Source organism: Oryza sativa, mitochondrion, assembly GCF_034140825.1.
Source record: "Oryza sativa Japonica Group mitochondrion, complete genome".
Classification (NCBI taxonomy): domain Eukaryota; kingdom Viridiplantae; phylum Streptophyta; class Magnoliopsida; order Poales; family Poaceae; genus Oryza; species Oryza sativa.
Genome location: NC_011033.1, coordinates 249947 through 266091, shown reverse-complemented (window position 1 = coordinate 266091; position 16145 = coordinate 249947). Strand labels below are relative to the sequence as shown.

At 44.4% G+C, this 16145-nt stretch overlaps 3 protein-coding genes, 1 non-coding gene and 1 pseudogene across 4 annotated transcripts in view, besides 13 other annotated features.

Annotated features, from left to right (window-relative positions):
- Window positions 1-16145, top strand: nad1 (NADH dehydrogenase subunit 1; one part of a trans-spliced gene, as the record gives it; both edges of the window cut it). Coding sequence (YP_002000548.1) covers window positions 14680-14738 — 59 coding nt within the window.
- atp9 (ATP synthase F0 subunit 9) lies at window positions 2727-2951 on the bottom strand. Its single transcript is given in 1 exon segment — window positions 2727-2951. A coding segment is annotated over 1 exon segment (225 nt).
- Window position 2729, bottom strand, in atp9: a sequence feature (C to U RNA editing).
- Window position 2740, bottom strand, in atp9: a sequence feature (C to U RNA editing).
- Window position 2747, bottom strand, in atp9: a sequence feature (C to U RNA editing).
- Window position 2761, bottom strand, in atp9: a sequence feature (C to U RNA editing).
- Window position 2860, bottom strand, in atp9: a sequence feature (C to U RNA editing).
- Window position 2870, bottom strand, in atp9: a sequence feature (C to U RNA editing).
- Window position 2871, bottom strand, in atp9: a sequence feature (C to U RNA editing).
- Window position 2932, bottom strand, in atp9: a sequence feature (C to U RNA editing).
- Window positions 4388-4474, bottom strand: trnS. Its single transcript has one exon. It is a non-coding gene; the product is annotated as a tRNA-Ser (tRNA).
- Window positions 10809-11339, top strand: orf176 (hypothetical protein). Its single transcript has one exon. It carries the CDS (start codon window positions 10809-10811, stop codon window positions 11337-11339), a length of 531 nt encoding a protein of 176 aa, YP_002000579.1.
- Window position 14693, top strand, in nad1: a sequence feature (C to U RNA editing).
- Window positions 15496-15993, top strand: rps11 (ribosomal protein S11; annotated as a pseudogene).
- Window position 15501, top strand, in rps11: a sequence feature (C to U RNA editing).
- Window position 15573, top strand, in rps11: a sequence feature (C to U RNA editing).
- Window position 15577, top strand, in rps11: a sequence feature (C to U RNA editing).
- Window position 15849, top strand, in rps11: a sequence feature (C to U RNA editing).

Genomic DNA, 16145 nt, shown 5'->3' with positions numbered 1-16145 from the left:
TGAAACAAATATGCCCTATTTTCCGATACCTGATCAGTTGGTGTGGACAAGTAACCCTGAATCTGGGCTGTCGCTCTATATGCGAAAGAACGTTCTTGCTTTCACTACTCACCTTGCCCTTTTGCCCTTTCCGGACCGCTACCTGGGTTTCCAGTCGTTTCGGCTACTGCCAATATTTTTGGAGGAAATAGCCGTTGTCCCTGGATCCTTCTAGTCGGGGGAGAGCCTTTATTACACCTTGAAATAAGGTAACGGGGCACACCATATCCTCGATATTTGAGGGCTTGGAAGTTCGGCAGGCACTGGTATCGTCACTTCAGCTTTAACCAGGTATAAAGCGTCTAACTGATCGATAAAGAAGCATTGCGCTTGTCAAAGGAGTTCAATGCTCACTAGACGCATAAACAGAACTAAATAAGATAGTCTCACTCAATTGACTATATCAAGATGGGCTTCGCTTACTTTCACCCTCATACCTTGCCTTTAGCAGCCGCAGGCGGCTTACACTACGTATAGGCCAGATTCAAGGAGCGCTAAAACCCGGATTCATTCTTTTCAATACTCTTTTGAACTCAGTTAGAAGAAGATGTCATGCCAAACCAAATAGTATAGTGAAGTTCGGTGACAATGCTCCTCAAACTCTTCTCCCGGCGGGTAAAGACAGAGAAGGGCGGCGAGGAATTGGTCGACTCAGTAGTATAGCCCCGATCGAGAGATGGTTTTGACCTCAGTGCGGGGTAGAGGTGAGATTGAAGTTGCCGAGTGCTCGCTTTATTTAGCTGTCGCAGCGCCCCTGTAAGTTCGAAAAAAGCTGCCTTCTGAACGATTTGCTGTACAGGCTCTTGCGTTTTGAGTATAGATAGTCACACACTATATCGTTCTTTACTCTATCCGTCCCGTCGATTGAGAATAAAGTGTTTTCTGAGCACATAAGGGCGATGTGAATAGTCTGCATTTCAGAAAAATCTCTATTTTTGGAAAGTTCCATTCACAGCTTAGTTACAAGCACGGCTATACGAGTTATTGTCGTTTATCAAGCTAGTGCCGGTTGTCCGACAAAGGGAAAACGAGTGTGGTAAGTTGTAGACATCTAGAACTCAAATAACTTATCAACAGAGCTATCTTTTGATAGCATTTCAATGGCTTATTCAAGGTCAATCCGTTATAAATGACATACTGCACAGGTGCTGTTCTTCATAGCTGCTATTGGTCAACTTGCATTCTTCACTGACATACATCAATTTCCCAATCCTAAATTCAATAACAAAAGAATGTCCTCTCAGAACCATAAACTCTTCCCCGCCAGCTTGCATCTGGAAACTATGTGGTGCTCGGGATGAACCGATGTCTAGAGCACTTTCTCAAAAACAAGAAGACTACAAATAGAGCTATTCAATCAAACTTAGGTACTATGATGGTGGACTACCAATTCTCTTTCTTGTTGAATGCAAAAGAAGCAAGATTATAGGCCGTATACTATGTGATTTCATCTTAGACGATCAAATCACTAAATGATCTCTCTCTACGGCACTTTTATTTCAATGTTAGGCTAGGCTTCTTCTTTCCCGAAGGAACTCTCTGGAATGTCCGATTAACCGCTGCTTAGTGGTATCGAATGATACAAAGTTGTTCAAGGAGCTAAACGCGAACACAAGAAATTGCCTACCTTAGATGCCATAAGTCTTCCTTACCGAGGGAAAAAGCATTGGGACTACTTTACCCACCCTTATTAGCAACCTCATCATAAAGAGGACCCATAAAGACAATATGCGGATCTTCTCCTTGCCTTCCTTACAGCTACGAGAGCACGAAAGGTGCTTCTGAAAGCTGAGAGAAAGACACCAGGATCTACTGCCACAGTATGATACCAATCAACATACTTGACCCACTGCTGTCCCCTTTTACTCACAATGGAAAGAAAAGAGATGCAGAAAGAAGAGTCTAAAGAAAAGAAGAGAATATATAACGATTATAGCCGTGTATGTAGTAGGAAGAGGAAAATAAGAATTAATACAACTATGTTGTCAACTATTTATGCTCATTGCTAGAGTGAAATAAGTTTCTTCATGCGCTTACGAATAAGCAAAAAGAATAGATTCTTACTCAAGTAGTTTGGTTTGTAGTGTATTGACTCTAGTAGTGTAGTTAGCATGCCTTCCGTTCCTTGCTTGCTTATGCACTTTTTAATTAAAGACGACCTTTCAATTAATTATTGACTGGATAAAGTAGTATTAGTTAATATACGCTGATTCAGACAAATCACAAATAAGAGACAGTCTTTTTCTATACTGTATGCTAGGACAGACCTGTAGGTGAGCACAAGCACAGCCGGCCTTCCACCTCTTTATACTTATGTTTAGCAGTGTACCTGGTCTTACTTTTGAAAAAGTTTACGCTTGTGTCCCAAGCTTACAAGTTCGAAGAAGAGTATTGTATTGACCTGAATCAAGTCTTGCCTATTATTGCTGGGCAAAAGCAGTTTGATAGGAAGAAGTCCGTATTTCTACCGAAAAGTAGTTACGAAAGGAGTCTTGCATAAGTTGTTGACGTTGCTTCCGGAGAAGTAGTTAGTTTCCAGAACAGAGCGAGAAAGAAGAGAAAGAGAGGTACGCACTGTGAAAGAAGCCCACGTTCCCACTCTTCTTTCCCCCACCAACAACTAGTAGGTTGGGGGGCCTCGGTATCTCTATTTGCAAAGAGAGATATCTACACCAAGAAATATGTGATCGGAAAACGAATGAAATCAGAAAGGCCATCATTGGGGCAAACAATGCAATAGCTTCGGTGAGAGCAAAGCCCAAAATGGCATAACCAAATAATTGTTTAGCCAATGAAGGATTTCGCGCCACGGAATGAATCGAAGAACTGAGGACGTTTCCAATACCGACAGCAGCTCCCGCTAAAGCAATTGTAGCAGCTCCGGCACCTATTGATTTAGCTCCTTCTAACATGTCGAGTCGTGGAGACTTGACTTTGCTCGTCACGCTTTTCTTTCGCAGCTCTTTCCTGGGTTTTTCGTTGATTCCTCTTCTCGGTCCATAATAGCGTCGAACATGAGCGGTAGACTGAACACCCACACAATCTCGATTTTAAAGAGAGATACCATAACAACATAGACCACCCCGGCCACCGGCTTTCTCAATTCAAAATGCTAGTTCGCGTCACTCACATATGCCGTTTTAAACCAACTGAGCTAACTTGCAGTTTTTCCAGTCTTCGAGCAATGATGTGAGACATACCTGTTTCCCTTACTAGAGCCGAGCGGTTGCCAGGCCCGCGTCCTTCCCCAATTGGCAGGCACGATTGCAGTCCCATAAGGTCCTTGACCCCTACCTTTTCAGAGATTCATGGAATCATCACATCTATATATTAATTACGCATTTCTCGCTTCCGTTAAAAACAAGGAAATGCAACGAAAAAATAGGACGATTACGGAACTTTTTCTGTCCCCAAACAAGCAACGGATTGAGCGCACTAGCGCGAAAGCGTTAGCACGCGCATCCGTTTTCTTGCTCGAAAAAATGATTCAATCTGACTTTATCGGTATTCTGGATTGAGTAAAAAAGGGATATATGAAGTTCAAGGCCTTGCCAAAACCGTCATGGCCCTATTATGTATAGGCCGTACTAAGCCAATAGCGAATAACAAACTCTTTCGTGCTCCCTCGACCGTAATTAACTCCCATCCTGCCAAGCCTCAGCTGCCAGCGCATTGTATCTAAGCACACTGCGGCAAATTGATACAAGTAGCTAAAGATCTCGCATCCGACATCCCCGGCCGAACGGTTAGGCAACAATAGGGCGCCTGGGTCCAAATTCCGTTTACCAAACAAGATGTCGAGAGGCGAACTCTGTAATTCCCCCCCAGCAAAAGTGATAGCGGCTGTAGCATCCGTGTGGAAGAGGGTAAGCTTTCGGCAACACCTTTTTCAGATTGGAAAGGATGAATACTTGTGTTGGGTCCCGCAGACCAGGATAGCCTCAGATCAAAACCTAAATGTGCCAGGGGTTGATCATAGAAGCCAGGGCAATAAGTATTCAGGAATTTGAGCGCTTATGTAGCTAATAACTCTGCCACCTGAATACTTGATTCATTAAGGTCGTCACCCAATACCCGGAAGTCTCTATCGTTTTCTTTGTCTGTTAAGCTTCACAGGGTTGGGACTCCCTAAATCAAACTGCAATCGCTGTTTATCAACCACTCACGACGACACCGAGATCTTCGACTTAGCTCCCACAGGTCCCGGGGCGGAAGATAACGAAAGGGAGACAAAGTCCTAACTAAATCAACACACAATAACCTCAACCTTCTACCATCCATCATATCAGTCGAGTCGAGGAGATTCGTTCTTATCTATAGATAAGGCAAGAGAGAACTTATGACCTCGCGGATGGAGAGGGATTCGAACCCCCGGTATTCCTATCAATACTTCGGTTTTCAAGACCGACTCTTTCAACCGCTCAGACATCCATCCCTGCGCTCGCCCGCCCTATCTATCTGCGCGCTGGCAGGTAGGGGCAATTCTATGTGATTCGCTACGCTTGCTTGCGCTCCACCCCGTAAGCTGACTCTATTGCCTAGCGGTTAGCGACACTTTTCCGGTAGTACGAATCGCTACGCTTCGCTTCTTTTTCTTTCTATATGATAATATGCACCGTCGGTTGCTGCGCTCCCTGCGGGTAATAGCAAGAGAGTGAAGAACGAACGATCCTCAGTCAGCAGTGAATGAGTCCGACTCGAGTTCGTGAGTCAAAGGCGTGGCAAGAGAGCGAGTTCGACTCGCGAACGACCCGCAAGTGAAGGACCGATCCTTTAACGCCAGTACTGTTGCGAGACTGGTACTTGGGGGCTCACGAGCAACATATAGACTAAGGTTGCCCATCACTCCCTCGCTCCTTTTTGAAGGCCCACCGCTCCCCCTTTCTTTAAGCATCTATCCCGGCTTGCATTTTGGGGCGAGTACTACAGTTCCTCCATAATCACACAGAACGCCCAGCTTCGCAGAGCTGCTCTCTCCCCAGTCCACAGCAAGGTGTGGAATCTGGATCTACAGTGTGTTCTGACTCTATTGGATCAAGTCAGATACTAAGCCTTCTACTACTACTTAGGTACTTAGGAGAGAAAATGCTATATTTCAGAGATTGGACTCTCTTACTGTGTTTTTCTCAGGGCAGTTCCCGAGCCGGGTTCCCTGGATCCATTCTGACCTAATTGGATGAATGAAGAAGGGGGCGAGCAGATACGACGGCCTCTTTTTAGCCGAATAAAGCCGGATCTACTACATAGGGAAAGATTGAGAAAGCAAGAGCAAACCTACTCTACTGTCGATTCAAAAGGTAAACTGCCCCCGAAGACTTTATCAATGAATGGATCAAAGAAGGAGGCTCTATCTATGTCATCGTATATAATAAGGGAAGAAGCCCGCCCCTGATCGAAGAATGAAGAAGCTAGCCCGGGTAGACTTTAAGAGCTCTTGCTCTGCCTATCCCTATCGCTCTGCCTTCTTTCCCCTCGCCTCTGTAAGGAGTGATTTGTTTGGACAAAGCCGACCAGGAATCCAACTGAACGACACGAGTTACTCTCCCGAGCCTCCTCTTTATTCAGAACCATCTGATCTAACCTTAGGAAGGCGGTATGGATTGACTATAACTAACCAAAGCGAGTGAGTGGGATATTGTGATACTAAGAAAGGAAGCAAATGTCTCAATCTGGCCAACAATACCATTTACATCAGTCGGCATGTTCTCTGCGACGAATCTACATTTCCTTTTCAATCTGTGCCTTAAACTACACCCACTACTTACTCCACTTCAACATCTTCTCATACAACTCTTCCAGTCATCTCCTCAGTCTCTGCTTCTCCTCTTAATTCCTCTCGTCCACCTCCTCCTTCCCCATGTCCTTAACACTCTCAACAACCGACACACTCTATGACCACTCGAACCACAGATCGCACTATGAAACCTCAGAAATTCCCTGATTTCATTGCCTACTCATCTACCCTGCATCCATTGCCTCCTTCCAATCAAGAGACTAAACCAACATGTTATTCAGGGGCTGTTAAACATCCACAGTGGCGCTCTGCTATGGCTTCAGAGATTTCAGCTCTTGCAAATAATGGCACTTGGGTACTGGTACCACCTAGTCCTAACTACAATATAATTGGTAGGTTGTGGGTTTACAAAACCAAACGCAAGTCCGACGGTACGATTGAGCGGTACAAAGCGCGTTTAGTCGCCAAAGGGACTACTCAGGAGGATGGTGTTTCGTGATTCATTGAAGCTACTCCCAGATTCTTTAAGTTCTTTAGGTCAAAGTCTCTGCCCAGAGCTCGGCAGTAAAGGTGAAGTAGATCATACGTCTGTAGTTATGGATAATTTCGCGTCTAGGAAGAGGGAATTGGTAGAGAAGCAAGACATATTGGGTGGTATTATGCTGATCAAAATATCTATTGGAGTCTTTACGAGCTTTATATTACTACAAGGATGATGACCTTGTCTTCTCTAGCGCTAACCATCTTTAGGAAGGATTATTATGATGAGATGAGTACACCTATAGCAATTCCTCATAGGACTGCTGATGAGTTTCTTCGTAGGGGAGACTATGGAGGTCATGCGGATGTGTATAAGCTGTGAGAATTTTTTCTATTATGACGTTCGCTCTCTGTATCCGTTTATAATGAAATCATCCCCAATGCCGATAGGTGCAGCTAAATGGGATGGTAATTTACAGGGAGAGGAACTGTATGGCTTTCTCGAGGCATATGTGGACTGTCCTGAAACAATGAATAAGCCATTCCTTCCATATCGATCATAAAAAAGACTGGATTGCTTATTTTCCCCGGTTTATCGGAGTTTACTATTCAGAGAAACTTCAATATGCTGATATATTTGGATATAAAGTCAGACCTCTTCGTGGCTATCTCTATGATAAGGGTGATGGTTTATTCGATAACCACATGGCCCCTTTTCCCTTTAACGCAACTAGGTAACAATCCCTCGCTACCTGTTGCTGTCCTTTTTAAACCCGTGGGAAACTTCATCATCAAGTGAGAGGTGGAAACTACAGCTTCGATTGCATTCAGCCTTCCTCGTCCTAATATTGCATGATAGGCCGGCGTCCACCACCATTGACGGTCGCTATGGCCACATTCGGAGACTTCCAAAACTGAACTGGAAGATGGTACCCAAAGCTTATAAGGTTTAACCGGTAAAGCTTATGAGAGAAGTTCGAACCTGGGACAAGATTTTATCGTCTCGTTCGAGAACTTCTTTATGCAAGAAATGGGCTACCCGTGTCGACCAGTACCCTTTTTACTCGGTGCAGTACCCACTCGGAGAACGTGAGAGTATGTTCCCCCGCCCTCTTCTAGACTTTATACACTTGTAAAAATATGTCATGCGCCACTGGCGCCTTCTCTGCTTGCTTTTGTCTCCCTACGGTGTTTACATACACTTCCCACCATGTGGCATGCCATTGACTCACTTTTAGGACATATTTGTACATCTTTTGTCTCTATCCTAGTCAACTGGTACGCATGGCGTAAATAAAGATGACCCGACCACCCCTGTTCACCTTCCTCAAACCCAATTCAAATGATGGCTGTGAAAGTCAGAATCCTTCCTACCTAGGAAACTCTCATCAGAATCATTGATGGTATTAACTGACGGCTGTGTGGAAGGACTACTATCTCGTACATAACTCTGTGTACACTCCGTGTTGATAATTTGAGACCTAATGGACACATCATACATAAGAACCCGTTGTCGAGATTCCATCAATATCTTGCTTGGCAGCTTCATAAACTTCGTCGTCCTCAGATCAGAAGGAGTTTTGTCAAATGAAATGCTGGACAATCTACATGAGTGAAAGGATGTAGCATTAGACTCTTTCGAGCAGAAGGAGAAGACAGACCTTTATGTATGACTCTGGTACCGGCATGATACCAAATTATGGGCTTTGTGTAAATGGCTTCATGCTGGTATGGGGTATTACCCTATTTTACTCAAAATACTGTGTCCAAAAGCCTGCTGCTTATGGTACTGCTAGTCTGTTATGTACAAGTATCTTACCGACGAAAAATGAGAGATAACATGCTTTTTTTCCAACTTTTTTTTCTAATGTGCATAGATCGTAAGGGGATAACAGAGGAGATGCTGAGGAAAGTGTTGGGGATTGGAATGGAGTTTTTCAAGTTGCCGCCCGAGGAGAAGGCGAAGCTGTACTCTGACCACCCAGCGAACGAGACTGGAGGGCGCCTTGCTTTTCTTACAGGGTAAGGAGATAGATAGGGTTAGCCGAAAGAAAGCTCTCGCAATCATATCTTCAAAATGCCTTAGAGCGGAAAGCTTCACAAATCATAGGTTGTATCGAAGAGTCAGACCCGCCCGCGGAAAAACAGAAGGAAAGCTTTGGGAGCTCGGTACAAGGGGAGTTGAAATAGAGGAAAAAACACGGCTATATGAGTTGAGTAGCTGACCTAGTTACAAAAAAAGACCTCTCCCAGGGCCGTACAAGAAGAAAAGAGGACATCCATTCGTTGAAAAGTGCTACAACAAACTTTACTGAATTCCCAAGAAAAAATACCAATCCTAAGTACTCCCACTACTGTCTTACTTACCCTACTGTTACTCTCTATACCAATGCACTAGCCTAGTCTCAAGAAATGCCTATCTCAGATAAGCTTATTGAAAAAACTTCTGAGACCCATTAAATAAAGCAATGACATCAACTCGTGAATAAACTCAAGAAAAGAAGAAAAGGGAATGAAAGAAATGGTGAAATTGATCAACTGCTTGTAGTTGGCCAAAGGAAAGTTCCAGATCTTCCAATCCCCCGGTCGGTCTAATCGTTGGGCGGCTATGTCCCAATCTCAATGTCGATTTGAGTGCACTACTACCAAGGCTTTCCAAACCAATTCCCGAATAATACACTGAACGAATAATAGAACCACACAACTACCTCTTGTCTGGTACTCTCTTTAATAATTTTTATCCTTGGCGGCCTCTCTCTCTGAGTGAGTTAAGAGAAAAAGTAGACGGAGACGACATCAATCCCGAGAAGTGTGTTTGCTCTAGCAGAGCATGAATTTTAACTATTCTACTTAGCAAATGAGTTTTTGGAAAAAGAAATGACAATGGGAAATGAAGCCAGGAAAGTTTGAGTTGACAAACTACACTCTATATGATTTTTGGTGGGTACCGGCTCAAAAGCAGTGGCCTTGATCTTCTTTCCCGGCTGGAAATTGCAGTCATGAAGGCTTATCTCCCGCTTCTTATTGAAAGCAAATAATAAGATCAAAACAGATTCTAGGGATTGCGTTCGTTGGCGGACTCAACCTGACATCTTACGACACGAACTGCTCCCAAAGAGGGAGGCCTGGGGCGAAAAGCCAGTATTGAAGTAGTGGATGATTGTTTCGTCGGAGATGACTTATATAACTACCACTGACTTGATTCTCTTGGTGCGCTGCTGGAGTGGATGTCAAACCGGCACTAGTGGGGGACTCCTATGAATTGTTTGGTTTGTTATCTCTTTGTGAGCTTTGGATCAATGACCAGATTCCCGCTATTATAAGTTCGAAGAACTTGCAGCTGATCGATTGCAAGCTTGTCTAGCTTTTCCTCTTCCCCACCTAAACGAATGAAATGGATGCTCTGACTCCCGCACTCGGGAAAAGGGGAGCTACTTAAACTGACAACTCTATGCTATCTTTTAGATTAGGCCCGGAAAACTCTTAGCTACTTTTAGGTTGGGATCCAGCGAGAGAAGATTGAGCTACGCCCTGTACTACGTTACTTCCGGATTCACTTATGGGTGTACTGCTAAACTTTCAAGCTCGGAGTTATGGATGTACTGCTAAACAGCCAAGGTCGGAGCTTTTTTCAATAAGAGTTGAAAGCAAATTGGTAATATAAATGCTATTACTTAATTAACCATTTTTGGATGCAACACATGAAACAAAGAAGTAGTAGTTATCAATGAATGCTTTGACATGAGAATCCCATACCCTTTTGTTCCTTTGCATTGAAGGATCTTTGTTCGGCTAGTGAATTGAAAACTCCTCGCAGTACTTCTTCGCTTATCCAGTGGTGGGTCGATAGTAGGAGATATGGGTGGTAGTCCAAAGATTGGATATGGAATGGGTTTCGAGGATTTCCAAGAGCAGATTGAAATCTGTGTTATGGTTTCAGGGTTTGTCAACCAAGTGCAGGAAGATGGAAATATAAATGATATCGGTGAAGATGCAGCAACTAGCACAAGTGCCTCCAATTGCACATCAGGAGAAGATGTCACTACAGATCCTGCAACCTCAAGAGGGAGCAGCCTGTCCGTCCTATTTAAAAGACTTTGGATTTTTTCTCCGTTCACTTACAATAAATAATATATTTTTTGGTCGATCTGAAAACCTTATTCAGAGTTCGCTTCATTCGGAAGTAAGTCAACTTCTTCACTGGGATGCCAAAGGACAGGAGACATTCATTCACAAGTAGGGTTTCGGACAATTAATTCATTCAATCCTTAACTTCAATGCGGAAAGCACATCCTCTCTTCCAAACCAAAGACGACTTGCTTTGCTGCATTTCTTGGGCCGGGGCTTTACTTTATTTTTTTTGGCGAAAGAAAGGCCATATGATCTACTTTCTGGTGCCGGTCCCTTCACAAAGATAGCCCCTTCTTGCTCTTATTCTTATTCGGTGGAATACAATAGTTCTGAAGCTCCTTTCTTTCAAGTGAAAGTTGCCTATCTTTCTTGGTTCGGAATCCAATCCAGTTGAAAACAAACAATTGCCCGATGGCAAAGTCAGATGAAAGGCAAGGAGTGTAAACCACGTACGAGCGAGCGCAGAAAGCGAAATGTTTTGCAGCGAGTCAAGCGTAATACGATCAAAAGGAAATGGGGAAGGACCAAGGACGGTGCACACTCTTCACCGATAGCCGCCAAAGTGCCCTATGTCTCGCGAAGAACCCGGGTGGAAGTGAATTCTTCAGCTGAGTTGAGTGCCGCATGCTTTCAGGTAAGCAGTCAAGCTCAAAACCATCCGGACGATTCTCGGTATAGTAGCGGCCGAGGACTTGCATCTATTTCAACTAGACGTGAATACGGTCTTTCTCCACGGCAACAACGAGGAGGAGGAGATCTACATGGTGCAACCCGAGGGGTTCGAAACTCGGGGAAAAGAAGGTCACATATGGTTGTTGAAGAAGAGCTTGTATGGGCTCCGAGGCAGTGGTCAAAGAAATTCGACAAGTTCATGGTCGATCGATACCTTTCCATCCCTGTTGTGGGGGCAGATGAGCCTCCCTCTGTTCTTGCAGCTGCCTTAGGAGGTCTTTAGCAAGTCGGACTCTTCTGGTTAACATGTATTCACGATTCGCCAAAGCCGGAAGCTCGGGTAAGTAGGGATCCCCAAAGGAGGTGGGGGTGTAGACGGCCCCTTTTTGAAGTGGGGTTCAAACCTATTTTCTCTTCCAATTCCATGTAGGTAGGCTACCCTCTAACCTTTACTTTTTTATGTTAAAAAGGTCCTAGCTTTCTAAGAAAAAAAGTAGGATCATATACCGGCAAAAGTCCTAATCTCGCTACGTCCTCAGTAGGCCGATCCTGGAAATGAAAAAAAGAAGCTTTAACTGGTTAAGTCACTGGTGCCAGCGAATAGGCGGCAAATAAAGTAGGAGTTGGAAAATAAAACCAAGTTACTAGGTTTCTCCACGGAAAGAAGAAAAAGCGGCTGCTCACAAGGAGGTAGGCGGAGGAAGAAGTGTCAAAGTCTGTGATCTAAGTACCTGTTCTCTCAGTACCTTACAGTAGTGAATACCCTGTCTTGTTAGAAGGAGATTTTTGCTATTAGATACCCTCAAACCTTGTCAGTCAGGATTTTAGTTGCTTCTTTGTAGGCGGATACTGAACTCGCTCTCTGTAGGTTATGGGTATCGGGTCAACCTTCCTTATCGGGGAACCCTTCTTTCTCACTCTCATATCAGAATGGAACAGTAAACTATATTGTTAGATGGTATGTTTCTAGGATGGAATTCCCTGTACTCAACAGTCAAAATACAAATAGTATCCATGGGATAACCCTGAGAGATTTCCCTACTTTAAGTGCTAAGCCAATAGGAAATAGACGATAGTTACTAGATATTATAGACTCTAGTTAGTATCTATTTGAGTAGAGAGGTATGCCCTCACTTGTCAATGAAATAAGCCGAGTCAAAGCTTCCTCGGGATTCCGCTTCCTACGAAACATACGTTTTACGAATTAACGGTTACCAGTAGCGAGCGATCCTTTCCTACAAGGTAAGGCCATGGACAAAGGTTTTTTACCTACCCCAGCGGGGGCAGTTTTAGGAGTCTTTTCAATCCATCTTACTTTGAATCCGGGCTCGCCTTCACTCGGTCAAGGGGTTGCCCTTTACCTCGTTCCGTGGTCCTTTATCCCCTCCTTGCTTGCCTAGTTTGATTCCTTTCCGAGGCCCAAAAGCCAAGCATCACAATCAGAGGGTTAATCCTCCAACCAGAACCAACTTAACCTATGGATAGTCTCTGCCGGCCTAGGCTCCGATGGCCAACTGATAGATACTTATCCTGCCCAGCGGGTGCTACTTCTCTTCTTTCTCCTATTTGCTTTGCTTGACGGTGAAACCTATCGATCATATCCGGAAGTTGCTTAACACTACCCTCGAATGCAAGTCAGCTCTTCTATTCTCGAGAATCGGGGTGGGCCAGGTGATTATTTGATTTCCAATATGGATATAATGATGTGTAAGAACTGCACCACCGATATAGCACCCTTCCTCGGACTAAGGATATTCGTACTCCCAGTGCTCTTGCTTCCTTTGCACCCCGGCTCCGAAGGATCAGTAGGGAGGACTCCGGATGCCAGTATCGGAATGGTAATATTCCTCGAATGATGGTTGTGATGCCCCGTTCGTGATACCCAGGGAAGGGGAATACATCATACTTCTCTGATCCAGTCCTTTCTTTATTGACAATATTTATTAGTTGACCACTTTAGTAGGCTTTCCCTAACAATAGTATTACGAGTGACCACCCTATTGTCACTTTACTGTCCAGTTCGCGAGTCCCACTCACTTATTTTACTCAAACCGACCCTAACTAAGTATACTACTTTTCTCAATCTAGCCCTTTACCTCGTTCCGGGGTGATTCACCCTTTCATTCCTAGAGCAGGGTATCTCCAATTTGAGTAACCAGCTTGCCATCCTTCTCAACCCACAATTGGAATGGAATTCATCCCGATAATCCTTAGTTAGCTGCCCTGAAGGCGATCCAAACAATAGCAGTATCAGCTCATGGGGATGACCCAGAATCTCTTTCTCTGCTCTGTCGAACCAACCTGCTACCATGTAAACAACTATACCATGACTAGTTGACCCACCCAGTGAGTAACAACTATCGTAGCGAACCTAAAGGATTCCGGCTTACCTCTTGGTAAACTTTGACTTTACTTTGATATTATGCATAACCTTCCCGTCCTATGATCATGATATGCTTATTTCGGGATTTTATTGACATTTCAATTCTAGTTTTATTCCCTTGCCTATTGAATAACAAAACGAAAGATAGTTCAGGTCGTGACCCTCGATCAAACCATCCTAGCAATGCCCTCTTCTCAAAACAGGCGTTCGATGTACGGATCATCGCCGCTTGGGGGTGGGATTTGGAATTTTAAATTGGAATTGCTTGATTTGACAGAAAGTTCGAAGAAGAATAGACAGAAGACAGACTTATCGACTAAGAACCGAACAACTACTGGAGTAGACGGTTAACAATCATTGGGTAGATGAGCCTACATACCGTCAACTTCTTGATCGCGGAAAAGAGGATATAGGAGAGTTGTGTAGTTCCACTCCATCTACAAAAGAGAAAGGCACTTGCACAATACTAGCACAAACCATCTTCTAGGATGATAATGCATAAGCACGAAGCAGAAAACCAAGCCAAATGGCTAAAGTCATGTATGGAAAAGAAATAAAATATAATGTATTGCTTTCTCTATGCCCAAGAAAGGGAAATGGAGCATATAGGTACGGCTTTTGACTACAAAGCAATGCAAAGTCTTTAGTAGAAAGAGGAGCAGAAAGAACTCTTATTAGGCTTGCTTGTGATTCAGAACCAGCAAGGAAAGAGTAGTCGTTTTCAAAATAGTAAGTAAGATGCCGGGATAAGAAGATAGATTGTACATTTGATTGTTTAAACGTGAGTTTAAACTCATTTTAAGCATGTTTCAGTGAAGGAGAAGTAGTGATGAAGGTTTCGTAAAAGGAAACAGGAAAGCAAAGCGGGTTAGCGGACTTGGGAAACGGAAGAGATCAAAAGCGAGAAGTGACTAGTTGGAAGTTCCTGAAAGCAGGGAAAGCGATAGTTGACTTTTCTTTTCTTGAGAAGTAGGGACCCAAGCCAAGAATTACGTATTACAAGTGGACTAGTATTCATAGGGGCCTTTTCTTTCGAGAAGGCTTTAATAAGAAAAGAATTTGGTTTGGCAGACCAAAAAAAACCTTCTGTCGACTAGAGTTTGATGTCGATTTATCCACACTTCCATGACTTTTAGAGGAAAGCTAACTGCTTGCTGGCTGGAAGCTGTATGAGCGGTAACGTCCACGTACAGCTCCGTGAGAAGGTGGACGGAAATGGCCTTGTTGTACCTCACTCCCGTCTTCAATGGGGTCTGCTCTTTTTTTTTTGGGAGAGTATGCCAATATGATCTTAATGAGGTGCGGGGCTTTGCATCTGACATTCGTTGGGCTTTCCTCTGCGGGAGCCTGCGTCCCGGCCTTTTTGTGCAATAAACCCCTCCGGCCGAAGACTAGTGATAGGTGGTCCCGCGGAGCTTTCGGGGAAGGGTAGCCTAGTGTGTAAGCACAGCAATGAACCGCGGCGAACCCTCAGACGACCCTTCTAAGATAAGGGGGGGATCCTCAGTAGTGGTGACCCTTTGACTCTTCCACTGACTTATATATGTACCGAATGCTCATACGGGAAAGTGAACTCCTGGGTCTGGAACCAGGGGGGCGGGATAAAATCCTTTCTTTCTCGTCCACTCCAGGGGGTGCGGACACACCTGCGCGGATTACAGGTGACGGTTACAAGAATGGCGGGGAAGTGAAGAGTACCCGACGACATTCAGGGATGAATGTAGACCCATCGGGCAGGGATAATCATTCCGGTCCTGGGAGAGGTGGCGGCATCAGTCTGAGCTGGGGGAAGCCAGCCAATTGAGTCACTGAAACGACCGCAGGAGGCGCACCCTAAGCCCAGCTTCTCGGAGCTGCTATTGCGAAATACGGCTTCCTTAATATCAAAATTTCAACAAGGGGGCTGGGCTGCTCGCCTTCATAGAAAGGCGACCGGGCCTAGATTAGATGTTCGCCTTTTTATAGAATAGAAAGAGAAGGTAAAGGGGGGAAGGACATAGGAAAGAGGGATGATGCCTACAAAAATCAATTGATTCGTCAACACTATTCACATAGGATGCCCCAGGAAAAAACAACGGCCGAGACTGATAGGCCTGGGCTTGCGGGTGCAGGCAGTTTCAAATTCAAGAACTTCGTACAGAGCATCTCGGAGGAATATAAACAATGTGAACGGAAAAAGAAGAGAGATTTTATCCATGTCTTACTGATGAAAAATAAGACCTTTGTGACCGTGACAGATGCTAGGGGGAATAAAAAGACTGGGGCCTCCGCAGGTTGTTTGGGGTAAATAAAAGGGCGGTCTCGTCTTTCTCGATATGCTGCTGAAGCAACTGCGGAACATGTCGGGCGATCCGCCAGAAAGATGGGTTTAAAGTCAGTTGTCATGAAAGTGAAAGGATCTACTTATTTCCAGAAAAAGAAGAAAGTGATCTTGAGCTGGGGAGAAGGTTTTCGGGGTGAAAGAGTAAGAGATCAATCTCCTATTATGTACATCCACGATGTGACCCAACTTCCACATAATGTCCCCCGACTCCTCCCTCTACCGGGATCGTGATTTCCTCTTTTTTCCATTAATGCGCTCTTACTCTTTTCGTAAGGAAGCCATCCGCTTTCGAGCATCGAATCGTTGCTGCTTTTGCTATTGGTCTACAAATCGCTTTGACCCATGTCCCGAAAACTCATTGAATGGGCTTATGAAAGGTGAGA